The sequence below is a fragment of the Orycteropus afer genome, unplaced genomic scaffold (assembly GCF_000298275.1).
Source record: "Orycteropus afer afer isolate SDZICR_OR568_19922 unplaced genomic scaffold, OryAfe1.0 scaffold00111, whole genome shotgun sequence".
Lineage (NCBI taxonomy): Eukaryota > Metazoa > Chordata > Mammalia > Tubulidentata > Orycteropodidae > Orycteropus > Orycteropus afer.
Genome location: NW_006921698.1, coordinates 6333305 through 6351862, shown reverse-complemented (window position 1 = coordinate 6351862; position 18558 = coordinate 6333305). Strand labels below are relative to the sequence as shown.

The following is an 18558-nucleotide window of genomic DNA, read 5'->3' as shown; positions in this document are numbered from 1 at the left end:
AGGACTTTAGAAGGGGCCTGAAGGGCAGGGTTTAGCAGCTTTAGTTTCTGAAGAATACCATGGAAAAATTGAAGCTTAAAGATAAAATCAAGGCATAAATTTAAACACTAGATTGCTTAAAATTTTACATTTTGAGCCTTGAATGTGGTAGTGAGATAGACACACAGGGTTGATCCAATTATGAGAGCCATCAAGCTGTATATGAAAGATATATGGGAACTGAACACAAGATGGCCTTTGTTCATTCATTCACCAAATGACTGCTTCTATAATTAAAACTGGTAGCATAGTGCCAAGGCATTTGACTGTTAACCAGGAGGCTGGCGGTTCAAACCCACCAGCCACTCCTCGGAAGGAACGTTGGGCAATCCTACTTCCGTAGTGATAACTGCCTCGGAAACCCAAGGAGGGTTCACTAGGAGTCGGGGCCGACTCGATGGCAAACAACAACAACATAATTAAAACTCAGATTTTCAGAGATCCTTTCCCGAAAACAGTTGATGACTAGAAACTACGGAGCACTTAGGGGTTGGATTCTGTCCTGGAGGAAGTGCTCCTTGGAAGCAAGAATGGCCAGACTTCGTCTCACCTATTTTGGTCATGTTGTAAGAAGGGACCATTCCCTGGAGAAGGATGTCATGCTTGGCAGGGTGGAGGGTCGACGAAAGAGGGGGAGGCCTTCAACGAGATGGATTGACATGGTGGCTGCGATGATGGGCTCAAGTATAGCAGGGATTGTGGGGCTGGCGCGGGATCAGGGAGTGTTTCATTCTGCTGTGCATGGGATTGCTATGAGTCGGAAACGAGTGGACGGCACTTACCAACAACAGGGGTTGGATACGTTAAAGTGAAATAAAGTAAGCCAGTTTACTAAGAGCAAATAAGTTGTCAGAACCAAGAAATAAATATCAGAATAACAACCAGAACCAGGTGAGGATCAGCACCATCCAGAAATAAAAGATGGGCAGAAAGCTAATTATGAAAGCAGTCATCCGAAAAGACACCTCGTATCAGGTTTCCATTTATAACTTTCTAGCCACCATGGGTAGCAGAGATCTGAAAGGCAGGCCAGTGAAGAAAGACCACTGAAAGGGTATTCTGAGCTGCTCTTGGCAAAAACATGATGTGACTCAGTGTTTCATCAGCTGAAACAAGGCCGACTGCACCATGACTCAGGAGCCTTAAAAAAAAAACAAAAAACAAAAAAACCCGCATTCGGTAGAGTAGCTAGCTGGTTTAAAGAAACTATGAGGCTGTTTCTGGCATTTTCACCATCCCACTCAGATTTCTGTCCCTCCTCCCTGGTGTTGGTGCTGTCACTATGGCAACGGGCACGCGCTGCCCAGGGCTCTTCTCTGGCCGTAACTGAATCAACTGCTGCTTCACTAGTTGCGGCTTCGGCGCTCCGTGATGCCTGCCACCCACCCTGCCTGGGACTGATTGATTCCCCCTTGTCCCGAGGGCAAGGGTCTACTGGGTTACATGGCGAAAGCGACCGCCTCCTCGCCGCTGGAGGACTTGAACCTAAGCGGAGACGAGGTACAGCGGCTCACCTCTGCCTTCCAGGACCCCGAGTTCCGGCGTCTGTTCTCCAAGTACACGGAGGAGCTCGCAGACCCAGAGAACCGGCGTCGCTACGAGGCAGAGATCACCGCTCTGGAGCGTGAGCGCGGAGTGGAGGTTCGGTTTGTGCACCCGGAGCCAGGCCATGTGCTACGCACCAGCTTGGATGGAGCGCGGCGCTGCTTTGTGAATGTGTGCAGCAACTTGCTGGTGGGTGCGCCCAGCTGCCGGCCAAGCACTGGGGGCGCCGCGCCCGGCCACCACTGGTCCCTGCCCCACAGCCTGGCACCAGGGCGCGAGTACGCGGGCCGCCGGGGCACCCGCTACACGGTATACGACGTGGTCTTCCACCCAGACACGCTCGCGCTCGCTCGGCGCCACGAACGCTTCCGCCACATGCTGGACTCTACGGCCCTGGAGGCCATCGAGAAGCAGTTCAGCGTAAAGCTGGACCGCAGGAATGCCAAAGTGCTGAAGATCAAGTACAAGGGGACCCCGGAGGCCGCTGTGCTCCGCACGCCGCTGCCCGGGGGTGCCCCGACCCAATCCGAGGAGGATCCTGAGAACCCTCGCCTCGATTTCCCCTACCCCTACCGGTACCCGGCAGCCTCCGGGAACTCTCCGGTCGCCGAGACCCAAGCGCCCTCCCCTCCGGAGGAGACCCCGCCCCCCGCCCCCACCGAGCCTCGGTACAGCGTTGTGCAGCGCCACCACGTGGACCTGCAGGATTACCGCTGCTCGCGGGACTCGGCCCCAAGCCCCGTGCCCCGCGAGCTCGTGGTCACCATCGAGCTGCCGTTGCTGCGTTCGGCCGAACAGGCAGCATTGGAGGTAACAGGCAAGCTGCTTCGCCTCGACTCAAGGAAGCCTGACTATCAGCTGCGGCTCTCGCTTCCGTATCCGGTGGACGACAGCCGCGGCAAGGCGCAGTTCAACAAGGCCCGGCGGCAGCTTGTAGTCACGCTGCCGGTGGCGCTACCTGCCGCACGCCGGGAGCCGGCCGCGGCGCCGGAAAGCCCAGCCGTCCTGTCCGGAACTGACGGCGCGGCCTGCGCTTCCGCTCTCCAGGGGACAGTGGGCCCGGCTGGGGGTCACGCAGGGGACCGAGACTCGAGTCCCTGTGGAGCTAGGCCTGCAGACGTCGGGGTCGTCATCCCGGGAGCCCGTGAGGCGGCGTCCCCACCATCCGGCGCTGAGGAGGAGCTAGTCCCCGAACCAGAAGAGCAGGAGTTTGGCGGACATGCGGGGTCGCCGCCGAGCTTTCGGGAGGCTCTATCTCCGAGACTAGGAAGCTCATCTGGGGACGTTGGCGGAGGCCTTTCTTGTATTTCATCAGCGGACCCTGAAGTGAGGTCTTCTGCAGAAAGAGGGGGCGCAGGCACAGATCTTAGCGTAGAGACGCACATGGACTGGGAAGGCACTAGCAGGGAGCCCTCTGACAGAGCCATGGGTGGTCCCGTGACCGAAAGCGGGGAACCTTTGTGTCCTCCTTTGCTGTGTAATCAGGATGAAGAATTCCTGACTGTGGTAATTCAAGTGCCTCGCATCCTGCCGCAAAGTCTTAAAGGGGATTTGAGCCCCTTTCGGTACAAATTGTGCTTCTTTACACAAGACTATGTTTACTATTCTTTCTTTTTACAATTTGCTCCAGAGAATACATTGAGTACCAAAGAACCCGTGATTAGCATTTCTTCAAACAATGCAGTGATAGAATTGGCCAAATCTCCAGAGAGCCATGGACATTGGAGAGAGTGGTATTATGGTTTAAACAACGATTCTTTGGAGGTAACAGTTCTTTCTAGAGCCTTATTTATATTTGAAAGATTCTTTCACCTTTTAAAATTTGTTATCACAAGCGTCCTCGCAATTTATCCCAAACAAAAAGCACCTTCAGTGGCTTGAAACTGATATTGTATTAATTGTATTAGTAACTAGAAATTGAGGAAAGATGTCAAGTACGTGTTGAACGTTCTCACAGTACTCTATTTTGAAGAAACGAAACAACCCGTCCCCTCCGGTGAATGGGTATCAAATTCTCACAGTCACCCTAATACAGGAATTGTTTTCCTGGATTCTAGGGAATCCGTGGACCTCTGAAAGTGTTTGTAAAAAATCGAGGGTGCTTTTGTTCCGGGGAAAGCCACAATTTGTCATAAGGGGTTTATGACTCCCCTACATTTAAGAACCATTTCCTAATGGGCACATTTGAAGTTGATAACTGACTTTCTGAGGTTGTTGTTAGGTGCTGTCCAGCGGATTCTGACCACACCGCCCCAGTGTGACAGTAGAACTGCCTCAAACGGTTTTCTGCATCAGATCGCCAGGTCTTTCCTTCCGGAGCTGCTGGATGGGTTCAACCACTGAACCTTTCGGTTAAGACGAGGGCTAACCATTGCACCACCAAGGCTCCGTTTTCAAACATAGAAAGTTCATAATAATAATAATTTAGTTCCAGAGAGGAAAAGTAGCTCAGCTAGTGCCACACAGATGTGGGGAAAGAAACTCAAAACCAGATGTGCCTCCAGATTCCTTGCCCTGACTGCCATATATCTAATGCGGTGGAGTCGATTCTGACTCATAGCGACCTTATATGATGCTGCTTTGTTTTAGTCACTGATGGAGCGAGCTCTGGTAGTACAGTGACTGTATTTGGCTGCTAACCAAAGAGTAGACAGTTCGAACCCACTGGACACACCGCGGGAGAAAAATGAGGCAATCTGCTTCGGTAAAGATTTACAGCCTTGGAAATCACATAGGGCAGTTGTACTCTGATAGGACCACTATGAGTCTGAATCGACTCGATGGCATTGGGTTTTGGATGATGGGGCCATCCTTTGCCAGGCACTATTTTGCATTGACACTACTTCTTTTTTGCATTTGTTGTAATCATCCTGGGGTCCCTTCTAATATCTGTCACAATGGCTGGCATTGAACAAAGTGAAATCTAAATATTTGTTGAACTGAACAGCAGCTGCATCAGCTGCACCTTTTTTAGCACATGTCCTAGAGCTGAGTTGAGGTGTTTTCTTAGGTTATACTTTTGATGAATAGTATGTGCTGTAGTTGCTGCAAAGGTGCTCTGGTGGTGCAGGGCCTAAAAGGCATTTGACTGGTAACGAGAGGTTGGTGGTTCAAACCCACCAACAACTTCTGGGAAGGAAGATGGGGCAATCAACTTTGGTAAAGATTTACACTGCCTTGAAAACCTAGTGGGGTCCCTATGAGTCAGAATTGACTTGGTGGTTGTGAGTTTTTTTTTTTTTTTTTGGTAGTTGCTTCAAGGAGTCCTGATGATGCATTTGGCTGCTAATTAAAAGATAGTTCGAATCTACCGGCCTCTCCAAGGGACAGAGATGTGGCAGTCTGCTTCCGTCAAGATTTACAGCCTTGGAAACCCTATGAATTAGAGGGTTTGGAAACCCTATGAATTATAGGGTTTCTACTCTGTTCTGTAGGGTTGCATGAATCCGACTTAACAGCATTGGGTATGGGTTGGTAGTTGGTGCTGTACTTTTTAAGTTACTGGGTTTCTGAACTTCAGATTAAGTACTCCACTCAAATACTGAAATAACTACTTAAAATTTGAAGTTGTAAAAAACTCTTTAAACTCAGTAATTAGCTATTCATGATTATGTGTCAATGTTACATGTAACTTGTTCTTTTATTATATTCAAGGGTCAAGTTCTCAGAAATAACACTAATTGCACAGATTGTACATTAGAAATTAAGTACTTGAGCTTAGGTTTAACCTACCAGAACTTTTTACATCTTCCTATTGCTTTTATAAAAGGCCACTGCCGTAGGAATCCATTCCAACTCTTAAAAACCCTATAGGACAGAGTAGAACTGCTCCACTGGTTCGAAGGGTGTAAATCTTTAGGCAAGCAGACTACCTCATCTTTCTCCCACAGAGCAACTTGTGGATTCAAACCACCTACCTTTCCCTGAGCAGCTGAGCACTTAACCACTGCACCACAGGACTCCTTGTTTTTATAAGTGTGTAATAAGTTTCATGCAGATTGTATGAGTGGAGCCTCTTCTTTGGTAAGTGATTAATTTGTAACTCCCTCTCAAAATGTAAAATAAATAGCCAGCACTAGGTAAGGTATTTTGTAAAAATATAATAAAATTGAGTATCTTTTTATGTCATTACTCACTCACTGCCATCAAGTTGATTCTGACTCATAGCGACCCTCATTGGGTTTCCAAGGCTGTAAATCTTTATGGAAGTAGATTGCCTCATCTTTCTCCCATGGAGCAGCTGGTGGGTTTGAACCATGGGTTTGAACCATCAACCTTTGGGTCAGCAGCCAAATGCCTTAACCACTACACCACCAGAGCTCCTTGTTTATGTCATGAAACCCAAAACTTACTTCCATTGAGTCAGTTCCAACTCATAGTGACCCCACTGGGTTTTCGAGGTGGTAAACCTTTACGGAAGGAAGTAGATTGCCCCATCTTTCTTTCACGGAATGACTGATGGGTTTGAACCTTCGACCTAGTTAGCCGTCAAATGCCTTAGGCACTATGCCACCAGAGCCCCTTTGTGTATGTCATCAGAAAGGGGAAATTTAGGAAAGAGCAGTCGTTTTAATAATTGTAAAAATAACTCAAAATGTTTGTGGGAAGAAAACTCTATGAGCAAATAGTTAACAGAATTCTAAAGAATGTTTTAATCAGATTTCCTAGTATGCTAACAATATTTTAGCAAAGAAACTAGACCAAAATGGGATTAAGGCAACAGTGTTTTATATCTTTGAAGACTGGAATAAAATTATAATTACTTTATTAATCACATTTGCTAAAGCTGTTGGAACCCTAATGTCCAGTTCTTCCTTTTTACATTGTACTACACCAGGCTCTAAGTATTAAATTAAAATAAAATCACAAGAGTAGGGAGTGGACATTTAATATGATTATATTACATGCTTATATGAAAATGGTTATAATGTAAAAAGACTAATTTGTAGCGGTCTAGGTCAGAATTGTTACTTTACGCCATCCAGTTGATTTCAACTCCTAGACACTGTGTGTGTTACCAGGTGGAACTGTTCCAGAGGTTTTTTTTGGCTAACATCTTAATAGAAGCAGATTACCAAGCCTTTTCTTCCCTAGTACAGGTGGGTGGGTTCAAACTGACAACCTTTAGGCTACCAGTTGAGCACAAACCTTTTGTGTCACCTAGTGGCCTTAAACAGGTATTAAATATATTTATGTAAGCCTTAAGTCTTCATGGGGAATTGTCCTAAAGTTTCAGAGCCACTGAGTTCAGTATCTTTATTATAAAGTCCATCACTAGAATGAGAAGGCAAGTTTATGCAAATCCTTTGTATTTTAATCTTAATCATTTTCTTTATAAATATAATTTTTCCTTGGATTAAATAGTTGATGTATTTTTAGGGAAAGATCAATGTATATAAGTCTTTTCCAGAGACACAAACTTTAGAAATGCTTTTGATGGGGGTGTTTCTATAACACAGTGTTAGCCTGGATCTTCAAATAATAGCAAAGCAAATTACCCTAAATGTAAACAGTGTACTTTGGTTTGGGAGGCGTTGACAAGTTTAAATATTATAAAGCTTAAAAAAATAAGTAAAAACAAAGCATACAATTCCTCAGCTGTTAAACTCACTAGAATCATAATATATTCCCACTAAAGAATTATTTTTAAAGTCCAAAATTATATAAAGGCATAGTATCAATAAAGTTGGGTAAAAATATATCCTAGAGGGTATAATGTTAGGATACCTTAAAAATGGTAAATCCAGTGAAGAGTACCAGTTCTATATTTTTCCCATTCATTCAATCTGATGAAAATGAAATGTAGTTATTTTCTTAGAAACAATAGTAATAACCAGCCTTTATTCCTAATAGTAGATTTTTTATATGTATGGGAGACAGACAGTTATGCATATCTTCCACTTCTAGTTTTATATAATATAAATATGGCCCGATTAAAGTAATCTTTCAGATTCATCTTTTAATGCTATTCTTTTTAGTTATTACTGTATTGTGGGACCAATTATTTTAGGATTCAGTTTCAGGGCACTGAGCTCAGTGATGGGAAAGACTGAAATTTTCTTAGTCCAGCTGGCTCATTTTACAGATGAAGTAACCTGAGGCTACACTTGCCCAACATTCTTCACTGATTCTTTAACTTTTTGGGTCACAGAACGCTTTGAGAATTTTATGAACATTGTAGCCTGAGCGCGTACCCACACAAGTGCACGGAATGCATCCAACATTTTTCATACAGTGTCTAGCAGATACTGAACCCGTGCTTTAGAAAGGTCTCTCGAGAAAGGGAATATACTATAAAGTCAAGTAAGGAACAATTTAGGAATGTTATTTCCCCTAAATTATGTGTCATTTGGAAGAAACTCAAGATTATTCTCTGAAACAGGAAAAGAACCCAAGTGAGTAAAAAACTTAACAGTGGAACTTTTCTAGTTTTAACATTTGCCATAGGTGGATAAAACTATGCAGTTTGTCTTGGGTTGTCTTTTTCACAAGCTTAATAAAGTGTTTTTACTAGCAGCTGAAATGAAGTAGCAGATGCCTGTTAGATTCTCACAGAAGGGAACTTGAAATTTGTCTTTCTGAATTTTTTTCATTTGGGCCAAATAATAAGCTGTGTTTATTATGTAATTATAAGACTTGTGCACTATGAAAATTCAGAGGAAAATACTTTTTATTATTCAGAGCAGCAATGAACTGATTTTATGATTAAGTAATTTTAAATAGGATTATACCTTTCACAGCTTAACCTATAGTCATTTGACATGAATATGATTGTGTTTGGCATTCTGGTGAAAGATTTTTTTTTTTTTTTTTTTTTTCAGTTTAACCTTGTGCCCCTCCTATCCCTGGTAACCAACAAAGTTTCCTTCCATACTGAAAGAGTGATTTTGAAATTTCCTAGTAGTAGTTTGGAAATCTCTCATTCTTATAAATAGCTGTATACCACTGTCACACTGGAGTATCTCAATTCTTAAAAATAGAATACACTTAAAATATTATACTTGACTCACACCTCACTAAAAACTGAGAGGCAAACTGGTGACAATTTGATTATTTTTTAGCAGACTCATTAGGAGGTTTTTTTCTTTTTTCCAGTGTTCTCTCCTCTCCCCTCGCACCCCTGGTAACCAACAAAGAAAGTTTCCTTCCATATATAAACCTTTGCTTGACTTTTTACAATAATGAACTAATACAGTCCTTCTGTGATTGACTTATTTCACTCAGCAAAATATCCTCCAAGTTCATCCATGTTATATGGTGTTTTGCAGATTCGACATTAGTCTTTAGTGTTGCATAGTATTCCATTGTGTGTATATACCATAGTTTGTTTATCCATTCTTCAGTTGATGGGCACGTATGTTGTTTCCATCTTTTGGCTATTGTAAATAGTGCTGTGATGAACATGGGTGTGCATGTACCTGTTCTTGCCCTGGCTCTCACTTCTTCAGGGTATATACCTAGTAATGGGATTGCTGAGGCAAATGGTATTTCTAATTCCAAGTTTTTCAGAAATCACCATACTGCTTTCCGCAGTAGTTGTATCATTTTACAGTCCCCCACACAGTGTATGAGAGTCCTAGTCTCTCATTAGGAGGTATTCTAAAACAGAATTATGTTTTATAGCTGGGACTACATTTATAACCCTTGTTGTTGTTATGTGCCGTTGAGTTAGACCTGACTCATAGTGACCTCTTCTTGGGTTTCCAAGGCAGTATCACTAGGAGTTGGATTGCCCAACCTTCCTTCCGAGGAGTGGCTGGTGGGTTTGAACCGCCAGCCGTCTGGTTAGCAGGCAAGTGTCTTAGCCATTATGCTACCAGAGCTCCCATATATAACCCTAGTGTATATTATTTCTATGAAATATTAAAGGAAAGAAAAATATCATTTGTAAGTAATACTATGTAGAAGAGAAAACATGTCAGGTTTTATAGAGATATAGAAAAAGAACCAGGACTATTTTAGGTTTTCCCTTCTATGTATATATACAGGTATGTACTCTTGCTATTCTTACTATTCTCTACATAATTCAGTTTTCTTTTGCCAAGACAGCATGGGAATAACATTAAATATCTTTAAATGTAACCCTGAACTGTGTTAAGAGTTAGATTGTCTTTTTGTTTAGATACAACTGTGTCAAGCATGACCTATAAGGCAAACTATTTTTTTCCTTTTTGTTTTAGGAGAGGTTGTTTGTCAATGAAGAAAATGTTAATGAGTTTCTTGATGAGGCCCTGAGCTCTCCATTCAAACCAACAATATCTCTAACCCCACCATTAATTGAAGTTCTTCAGATTACTGATAATAATATTCAAATTCATACAAAGGTACGGATTTTGGTGGGTCTTAACAGTGGACCGATTTAGGACATGGTTAAACCCTAATGACTCCTGATTTCTTGATGTCTTAACTTTGAACAAAACGGATATAGTGGCATGGGAAGAGTGATGAAGACAGACTTTTGTGTATCTACTGTGTGCTAAACACTCTGCCATTCATTTTTACTTGTTTCATTTAATCCCAAACTAACCCTGCAATGAGGAACAAAGAGAAGCTAACACTCAGAAAGTCTGAGTACTAGTCCAGAGATACACACAAGTCTTTTTCATGCTCAAAGCATGGAAATGCCAGTTAGTTCATTCTTTCTAGTTGGACCTTGTTTGGTCATTTTCATAGTCTTCAATATTGGGCACCTTAAAAATAAATTAGTAACTAGCACAACTGACTGATACAAGAATTGAGGGAAGGAGTAGCTCTGAATAATCTCACAAATTCAAGAATGCCCTTATAAGATTGATGACTGTTAGGTCAGGTCAAAGAGCTTTGTAGGCCATATTGAAAAGCTTGGGTTATTTAATCTTGAAGGAGTCATTGAAAGGATTTAAGCAGGGAATTCATGCCAGGTTTGCATTATTAAAAGATGACTGACATTTGGAAGGTGGCTTTCAGGGGAAAACTGGAAGCATAGCTGCAGGTTTATAAAGGTTATTCCCTTACAATTTAAATCTTATTTCCAGAGGATTGTTGTTGTTGTTGTTATGTGCCATCGAGTCAGATCCAACTCATAGCGACCCCTCCTTGGGTTTCCGAGGCAGTATCACTACGGAAGTAGATTGCCCATCTTCCTTCCGAGGAGTGGCTGGTGGGTTCAAACCACTAACCTTCAGTTAGCAGCCAAGTGCTTAACCTCTACTGTTAATTTATTGTTTCTCTTGACACAGTTGCAAGAATGTAGTGACTCTGATCAGCTTCATGTAAAGGAAGAAGTCAATGAAGGGCATCATTTGTCTAAAAAAGAAAATATAGGACATCTTACCACCACAAATGAACGAGAACATACACTGGGAAATGCCAGACCTTCTGATTCATCTATAGCAGATAATGCACGAGCAGCAGAGAGTTGTGGTTCAGGTACATGCTTGCAACAAGAGTCTCTTGATGTTTCTCAAGTGCTCTCTGGAAAATCTCAGCAACCTGAGTCAAAAATGGAACTAGAGTTTATAAAAGAAAAGTGTGCTGTATATGCAAATGAGGAAAAAGAGAATTTAAAAGAACCACTATTAACTGCAGACAAAGAATTAGATGGAGCTCAGCTATCTGCACTACAGAACAAAACTACAGTTCATCATGTATCTGCTTTACAAAGCATAAAAGAAAGAAACACGCAGGATGGTAGTGTGCAAATTATTAAAGATCATGTGACTCATTGTGCATTCAGCTTTCAGAATTCTTTGCTGTATGACTTAGACTAAGTCTGTATAATTTTGGAATTTAAAGATTAAAAAAGAAACTTGAAAAAAGTTAAAGGTTATAAAAAGGAAAAAATGTGACCTAAAATATTGTTAAATATTGTCTTAAAACTAAATCTATTCAGGAAAGTGTAAAATTTGAATCTGTAATTTTGATTCTAATGAGGAAACAGGAGGTTTTTGTTTTTGTGGGGTTTTTTTTGGCCTCTTTAAATAAATTTTCCTTAATTATTAAGATAAGTTTTGTCATTTCTTCTGATGTGTTTTTCTTAATGGAGACTTAAAATTTCATATTATAACCTGTATCAGTTTACTCCTATGCTGTTTTCTGCTTGTTTACCATTACTTTAATAAAGTTTCAAAATAAATTTTCACTGAGTTGTCATGCCTATTGCAAAAAAATAATTCTCAGGAATACAAATATCTAAAAATGAATATATGTGTTAGAATCTCAAAACTTCTCAGAGGTGTCACAAAAGGATGTATTTATGCTTTTGAAATACAGCTTCTTAGCAAAGAACTTTACTAACCAATATTAGCAATCTACACAATTACAAGTACACATAATGAAATTTAGCATTTTTACTTCAGCTTTTACTCACATGTCACACAAACTATATACATAATATAAAGGTTAAATTCCTTGGTAGTGACTTTGAAGATTCAACTTTTAAAATAATTCTTCTGGGAAGTTGCTATTGCAGTATTAAAACATCTTTTGGTTTTACATAATACATTTAAGAATTTTAGAACAAGACAACTTAAAAAAATCTGACAATTTGCTTCCATAGGAAAATTTTCTTCATTATATTACATGAAAACAAGAAAGCCCACAGTGTTTTCTAATCAGTTTCTTTTATGACACCCAAAAGAGAGCAGCCAATCACGTATCTAAGTAATCAATAAATAATTAGTGTTGTGGAGAAGCATTTTTTTACATAAGACCAGGAGAAAATTCTAAGATTTTTATCTAACACAAATTTATGTGTTTAAGAATGTATTATGTATATAATTTATATATTTAAGAAGATGCAGGAAGGAAAATATTTGATCTAATCAAGGCCATGGGCTGATTTGTATGTTTTAGAAACTGTAATCCAGACCTCTGGTTTTAGCTCAGTTCTGGAAATTGCCTAATTTCTTTAGTCCTTTTAACTAAGATGTTGGATTAAAAACTGGTACAAAGCCTGGCGATTCATCCTGATTTACATTTATAGCCCCTATGTATACTCTGGAACCAGCTTGGTATCTGAAAGTAGCAGAGGTAGCTCATAAAGGAAGAGAACGTATGTCTCACCGTATGCAACCGTATGCATTGTTCAACCACAATCCAAAAACCAAACCCGTTGCCATCGACTCAATTCTGCTTCATACTGACCCTACGTGTTAGAGTTGATCTTCACCATAGAGTTTCCAAGGCTGTAAATCTTGATGAAAACTGATTGCCACATCCTTCCCAAGTGGCTGGTGGGTTCAAACCACTAACCTTCAGTTAGCAGCCAAGTGCTTAACCTCTGCACCACCAGGGCTCCTTTTCAACCACAATATGAACTTTAAATTGATGTAGGAAAAATTGTGACCCTGCTTATTTACTTCATAATTTTCTTAGGCTGTGACTAACTGTAGTATCTTTTCACAGAAATCAGTCTCTCATTCAACTTTTTGGTTATGTGAAATCATGTTAAAGAAATCATCTATAAGCTTCTACATTAACTATGGAGTACACTTTAAGCTTGCTTCCTATTTTATGGTATCCATCCTTTTAAAAGTATGATTTCAGTTAAAGCTGGCACAAAAAAATGTTTCACTTTGGCAAGAGTGAACTTCGTATCATTTTTAGCTTTCTAAAACAATTTAGTCTGTATTTATTTTCCTTACAAAGCAGCTTCTTATTGCTCATTTTTTATGCCTGGCTAATTTGAAAGCCAATTTCTTCCAAAGGGAATGCACTGTCATGACCTAAGTTTTATTTCAAATTCAATTATACAATGTAGAGATACTAAATATTAAGATGTAATGTTAACTTTCAAAACTCCCAGAATGCCTGTAGCTGAATTTTCAAGTAAAAGTTTAAGGCAATTTATTCTGCAAAACGATTAAGAATCTTTTATGCAAAATGAGTATTTTATTTTGGCAGCACTAAAAGGAAAAAAAGAAAAGAGAAAAACCCCACTGTATTTCTACATTGAAGTGAAAACAATGTTTAAACTTCCTTATCAATCAAATACATTCCAAAAGAAAGTGTGTTCTAAGAAGGTTCCAAAGCACAGGCAAATCTTAACACAATAGTACAGGAATCTGTAATACTGAAAATGACTGTTCTGACAAGGTATTTAACAAATATAACTTGAGTTATAAAATCAGTGAAGAGTGCCTTCCAAAGAACTGTGTCAAGCGTGAAACTGGGCTTGTTTCATTAATACTCCAACAATTTCATTGTAATACTTTTTACTGCTATGATAATTTTAAATAAACTTTGCTGTATTTAAAGTAAGTTTCGAAAGTGGAAAAGTGTACAAAGTTCCAGATAAAAAGATTAATAGATGTAATTTATTAAGATTCACTCTCCTCTCTCTTAACAATTAACAATAATGATTACCTTTAGCAGATAGGGGTTGAGCTTTAAAACACAACCCTGAAATGAAAACTTCAGTTTTATATCTTTATCAGATATAACTAGAAATGATTACTGTATTGGGGCACCTTTTATAAGAAATTTTTTTCCTATTAAAGCAGAAACCAGTTCCTAAACCCTTTTATTCAACTGTATATCCTGTTTGGACAAATATGAAAAACAGAAGACTGTCACTTTTGTTCCTGTAATTGTGAATTTTCACTGCAGTCTTCTGTAACTTTTACAGAGTTCATGGTCCCTAATATCACCCCACCCTCCATTTTTCCTAGGTGGGGAAAGGGCTACCATAGGAAACTTCTCACTAATAACTAGAGTTTCTGGAAACATGTACTGTTTGTTATTATTTAAGAGTGACTCAATTTGGGCACTCTGGGTGGATGGCCTACAGGTTTTCTTATGGTGCATACCACAGTCTCCAGCATGAAAAATCCTAGGAGCTTGAGGAACCAGCACTTTCCAGAATTTTGGAAGACAAAATACAGTCAAGTACTGAAGAGTCCAGTCCCAGTTATAATCATCATAAGTACAGAAAGTGTCTGTGCACTCAATCAGTTTCTTATACGCGTCCCGGGTCAAGGCTAGACCCATATTGTGCTCTGTGGACTTCCAGGTTTTTACATCTATTTTGTCAGCAATGCTATAAAAACTGCGACTGGCAGTATAGGTCCCCAGAGAGAGAACATCACACTCGGGACACTCTTGCTGCTTCAATTTCCACATCTTTTTGAAGACATGGTAAAAGTCTGGGGCTAAGTAATGATCTTCCTCTAGGAAAAGTATAAAGCCAGCATAGTCTTGAAGAATTTTGACCCTTTCCCATACAAAATGCAGCTTCCACCACCAATGGTGTTTGGTTTGGGAAAACTTGGCTTCTCTATAATGGCCGAAAGAGTCGGGATACTCGGCATTAATGCACCCCATTTTCAACGCGGCATTCTTGTCCAGGTCTCTGGGGCAATCTCTAGGGTCACTGCCTGGAAACTCGTTGGGGTACAACTGAATGCTGAAAGGAAAAAAGACCTGCAAAACCGGACAGAAATCCACTCCGGCGATCATCTGATTGATCTCTGTCGACCAGAAGTCGTGGCTAAAGATGACGAGGGTATTTTCAATACCCTGGGCTTTCCGAAGTGAGTCCAGCAGCAGTCTGAGGTATTCGGGCCGGTTATGCACCTGGACCACCAACACCAGGTCCCGGGGAGCCCAGGCGCCGTCCTTATCTACATTTTTCAACGTCTGATCAAAGTTCAGCTGGTACACTAGAGACCGGTACCGCAGCGTCAGATTGTCCGCCTCTGGCTGTGGGGCCGCCGGGACGAGCGGAGCCGCCGAATCGTTGGAGACCCTGCGGATGCCCACAGACACAGCGGGGTGCTCCCCACCCCGGCCGCCAGCACCTCGCGCGGGCTCGGCGTCCTGCAGCAGCAGCGGCGGAGTAAGGGCCTCGTTCTTCCTTTGTCGCCCATTGCTACTCCATAGGACGAAGCCGCAGGCGGCCACCACGAAGGTCAGGATCAGCACCTTCCGCTTGTAGATGCGGAACCTCATGGTCTCCAGGGCCGGGAACGCAGGCGGGCGGGCGACGAGCTAGCTAGCGGCTTCAGGACGAAGGGGCAGGCGGGCGGGCGGCGGCCGTCGGCTCGGCCTGTAGCAGTGGGAACTGGCCCCCGTGGCTGCCCTCGCTAACTCATCCCGGGCTCCGGGGGTCTTGGGGCCCGAAGGCTCTCAGCTCCCCCGCGCCGCCCGGGATCCACACATCCTCTGGCAGCTGCAGCTCGGGCACTGGCCCCGCCGCTAGGAGCTGCAGCTCGGCGTCGCCTCGGTCCTTTCCATTCAGCACCACGAGTCCCGGAAGAAGCCCCGCCGCGGCCCCACTGCACCCCAGTTTCGTTACCTGCGCCTCCAGCGGCCCTGCGTCCTCTGTGCTCTCATGCTTGCGCGGGTCCCAAGCGGCCAAGACCCAGCAACGCAGCCTCGCCCCAGTCCGGTGGCAATCGTTCTGACAACCCGCTACTGGCCCGCCAAGCACCGCGGCCCTCCGGCCCACACCCCTCAGTTCCGCCTCTTGGGCGGTTGGTTGGTGCTTCCCAGACGCATCCCGAGACGCCTGGCCGTCGTTGTCTGTTGCTTATTGGTTCCTAGTACTGTCGCTCAGGCTTAGTTCCTACTTCCGCTTCTCCCTTCCCCTTCCGGTTAGACACGAGCCGAGCGAGGTGAGGACCCTGAAAAGCGAAGTTCCCGGTAAGCTAAGTTAAGGGCTGAAGTGGTTCTGAGAGGAGCCTTCGTTGCTCAGAATCTAGACAATCTTAGAGATGGACTAGACGGTTGTACGAAAGGGAAGACGAGACTGCTTGGCTTGGTTGAGCTCGAGACCTGGCTTTTTCCCTTTAGGAAAGGGGCCCACGCGTGGCGGCCTGTTAAGGACACGTCAGCCCTCAGAACTGCTGACGAGTGACCGTGTTTCCGAGGGGGGAAAAGTGAAACCAGGCCGATGGGGTTCCCGGAGAACCAACGAGGCGGGCGGTACCAATAGCTAGCTAGTACATCTGAGCCACTGAACCGGTCATACCTAGGAACCAGAAAATGGAGGAAGAAAGGGTGCAGGGAGTCGAGAAAAAACTTAAAAACTGTAGTCTTGGTCTTCTTTTTTTGCAGAAGAAAACCAGATAATAGTTTTTCTAGAAATCTTTTAGCCTTTCAAACTTAAGTATCCCAGAAAAGGTGAGCGCTTGCTTGTGCACTTACTCATATGGGAAACGAGTACTTTATGTGTTTATACGTCACTTTATGGTTCTTTGTATTTTCTGTAAATATTTGTATAACGTATTTTCACTTTTCAAAATGCTTAACATATGCTGCCTTAAATATTTCACTACAGGTTACACTGCGCAGATAGCTCTACTGCGGAGATGGTTAATGTACCTAAAACCCGAAGGACTTTCTGTAAGAAGTGTGGCAAGCATCAGCCTCACAAAGTGACCCAGTATAAGAAGGGCAAGGATTCCCTGTATGCGCAGGGAAAGAGGCGCTATGATCGGAAGCAGAGTGGCTATGGTGGGCAGACAAAGCCAATTTTCCGGAAGAAGGCTAAAACCACAAAGAAGATTGTGCTGAGACTTGAATGCGTTGAGCCTAACTGTAGGTCCAAAAGGATGCTGGCCATTAAGAGATGCAAGCATTTTGAACTGGGAGGCGACAAGAAGAGAAAGGGCCAAGTGATTCAGTTCTAAGCGTTTTCAATTTGAAAAAATGTTGAAGCAATAGAAAAATTACCTGTAGGTAAATAAATACCATTGAGATTCTTACTTAAACCTTTTGTGTTTTCTTACTTATAAAAAGAATACCTGTGATTCTAAATTAAGGGAAATAAATTATCTGGGAGTGAGTTTATCCTTTTCTCAAGTTCATGCTGTTTATATTCAGTTCCACAAGAACTGCAGGTTTGTATATATATGAGTCTTGCCTCAAACTTTACAACCAGGATATTAAACTAAATAAATAATACGTCATTGTTGTTATGTGCTGTTGAGTCGGACTCGACTCAAAGCGACCCCTCCTTGGGTTTCCAAAGCAGTATCACCTGCAGAAGTAGATTGCCCAACCTTCCTTCCAAGGAGTGGCTGGTGGGTTTGAACCACCAGCCTTCTGGTTAGCAGTCAAGTGCCTTAAGCACTACCCTACAGGGGAAAAAATGACACTTTTGTTTTTTACATGCATTGGATGAACTCATTATGAATGAGAAGAGACCTAATTCGTGGATAAGCCAGGCCTGCATAAGGCAGATTTAAGTGTTCAACAGCCACATATAGCCAGTGGCTACCCTATTAGACAATGCAAATAGTTATTTTGAATAGTACTATTTGATACTGGTCTTGAATGTGAGGCTGGATTTCAAAATTGACTTCCAACTATAAAAAGTTCTGAAGATGGTGAAAGAGAAATGACCAGTCCATGACAGCATAAACCATTTTTTGGTACCTCTTGGAGGTACTCAAATGTCACATTTGACAGTGGGGGGAGGGTTGAGGAGTTAAGCAGCATAACTGAAAACAGAATGGAAGGTTAAAACCCAGAATAAAAAGGAACTGAGCCTAGTAATTATGAAGGGCAAAAAGTTAGGAAATGACAAGAAAATGGTAAAAGGGCATAGGTTCTGAGAAAACGATAAAGTCTGCTTTTCATAAATGAATTTAAAGTACATGAAGGAGCGCTGGTGATACAGTGGTTAAGGCATTTGGCTGCAAACCAAAAGGTCAGCGATTTGAACCCACCAGCTGTTCTGCAGGAGAAAGAGGAGGCAGTCTATGTCCCTAAAGATTTATAGCCTTGGAAACCCTTTTGGGATAGTTGTAAGCTGTCCTATAGAGTTCCTGTGAGTCAGGATTGATGGCAGGGGGTTTTGTTCTTGATTTGGTGTAAGTACATATGAGGGGTTGTAAATTAGTTCAGAGAATGCATAGTGGACAAAGGACTAGGGTGTAGGAGTAACAGCTTGTTGACACCCAGTTCCTGGGTATGGTGCAAACAGTTAAGCGCTCAACTACTAGCTGAAAGGTTGTTGGTTAAACCCACCCAGCAAGTCCTGGCAGTCTG

The 18558-nt window shown here is 42.4% G+C and overlaps 3 protein-coding genes across 3 annotated transcripts; 2 read left to right on the top strand and 1 right to left on the bottom strand.

Annotated features, from left to right (window-relative positions):
* Positions 1-1482: 1482 nt before the first annotated feature.
* Positions 1483-11333, top strand: DNAAF2 (dynein axonemal assembly factor 2). The gene is made up of 3 exons (XM_007943674.1): positions 1483-3348; positions 9765-9908; positions 10803-11333. Exons 1-3 carry the CDS (start codon positions 1483-1485, stop codon positions 11331-11333), a joined length of 2541 nt encoding a protein of 846 aa, XP_007941865.1.
* Positions 11334-14163: 2830 nt separating this feature from the next.
* On the bottom strand, positions 14164-15513 carry MGAT2 (alpha-1,6-mannosyl-glycoprotein 2-beta-N-acetylglucosaminyltransferase). The gene has a single exon (XM_007943672.2). It carries the CDS (start codon positions 15511-15513, stop codon positions 14164-14166), a length of 1350 nt encoding a protein of 449 aa, XP_007941863.1.
* A 1361-nt stretch (positions 15514-16874) lies between these two features.
* Positions 16875-17195, top strand: RPL36AL (ribosomal protein L36a like). The gene has a single exon (XM_007943668.2). It carries the CDS (start codon positions 16875-16877, stop codon positions 17193-17195), a length of 321 nt encoding a protein of 106 aa, XP_007941859.1.
* Positions 17196-18558: the final 1363 nt, after the last annotated feature.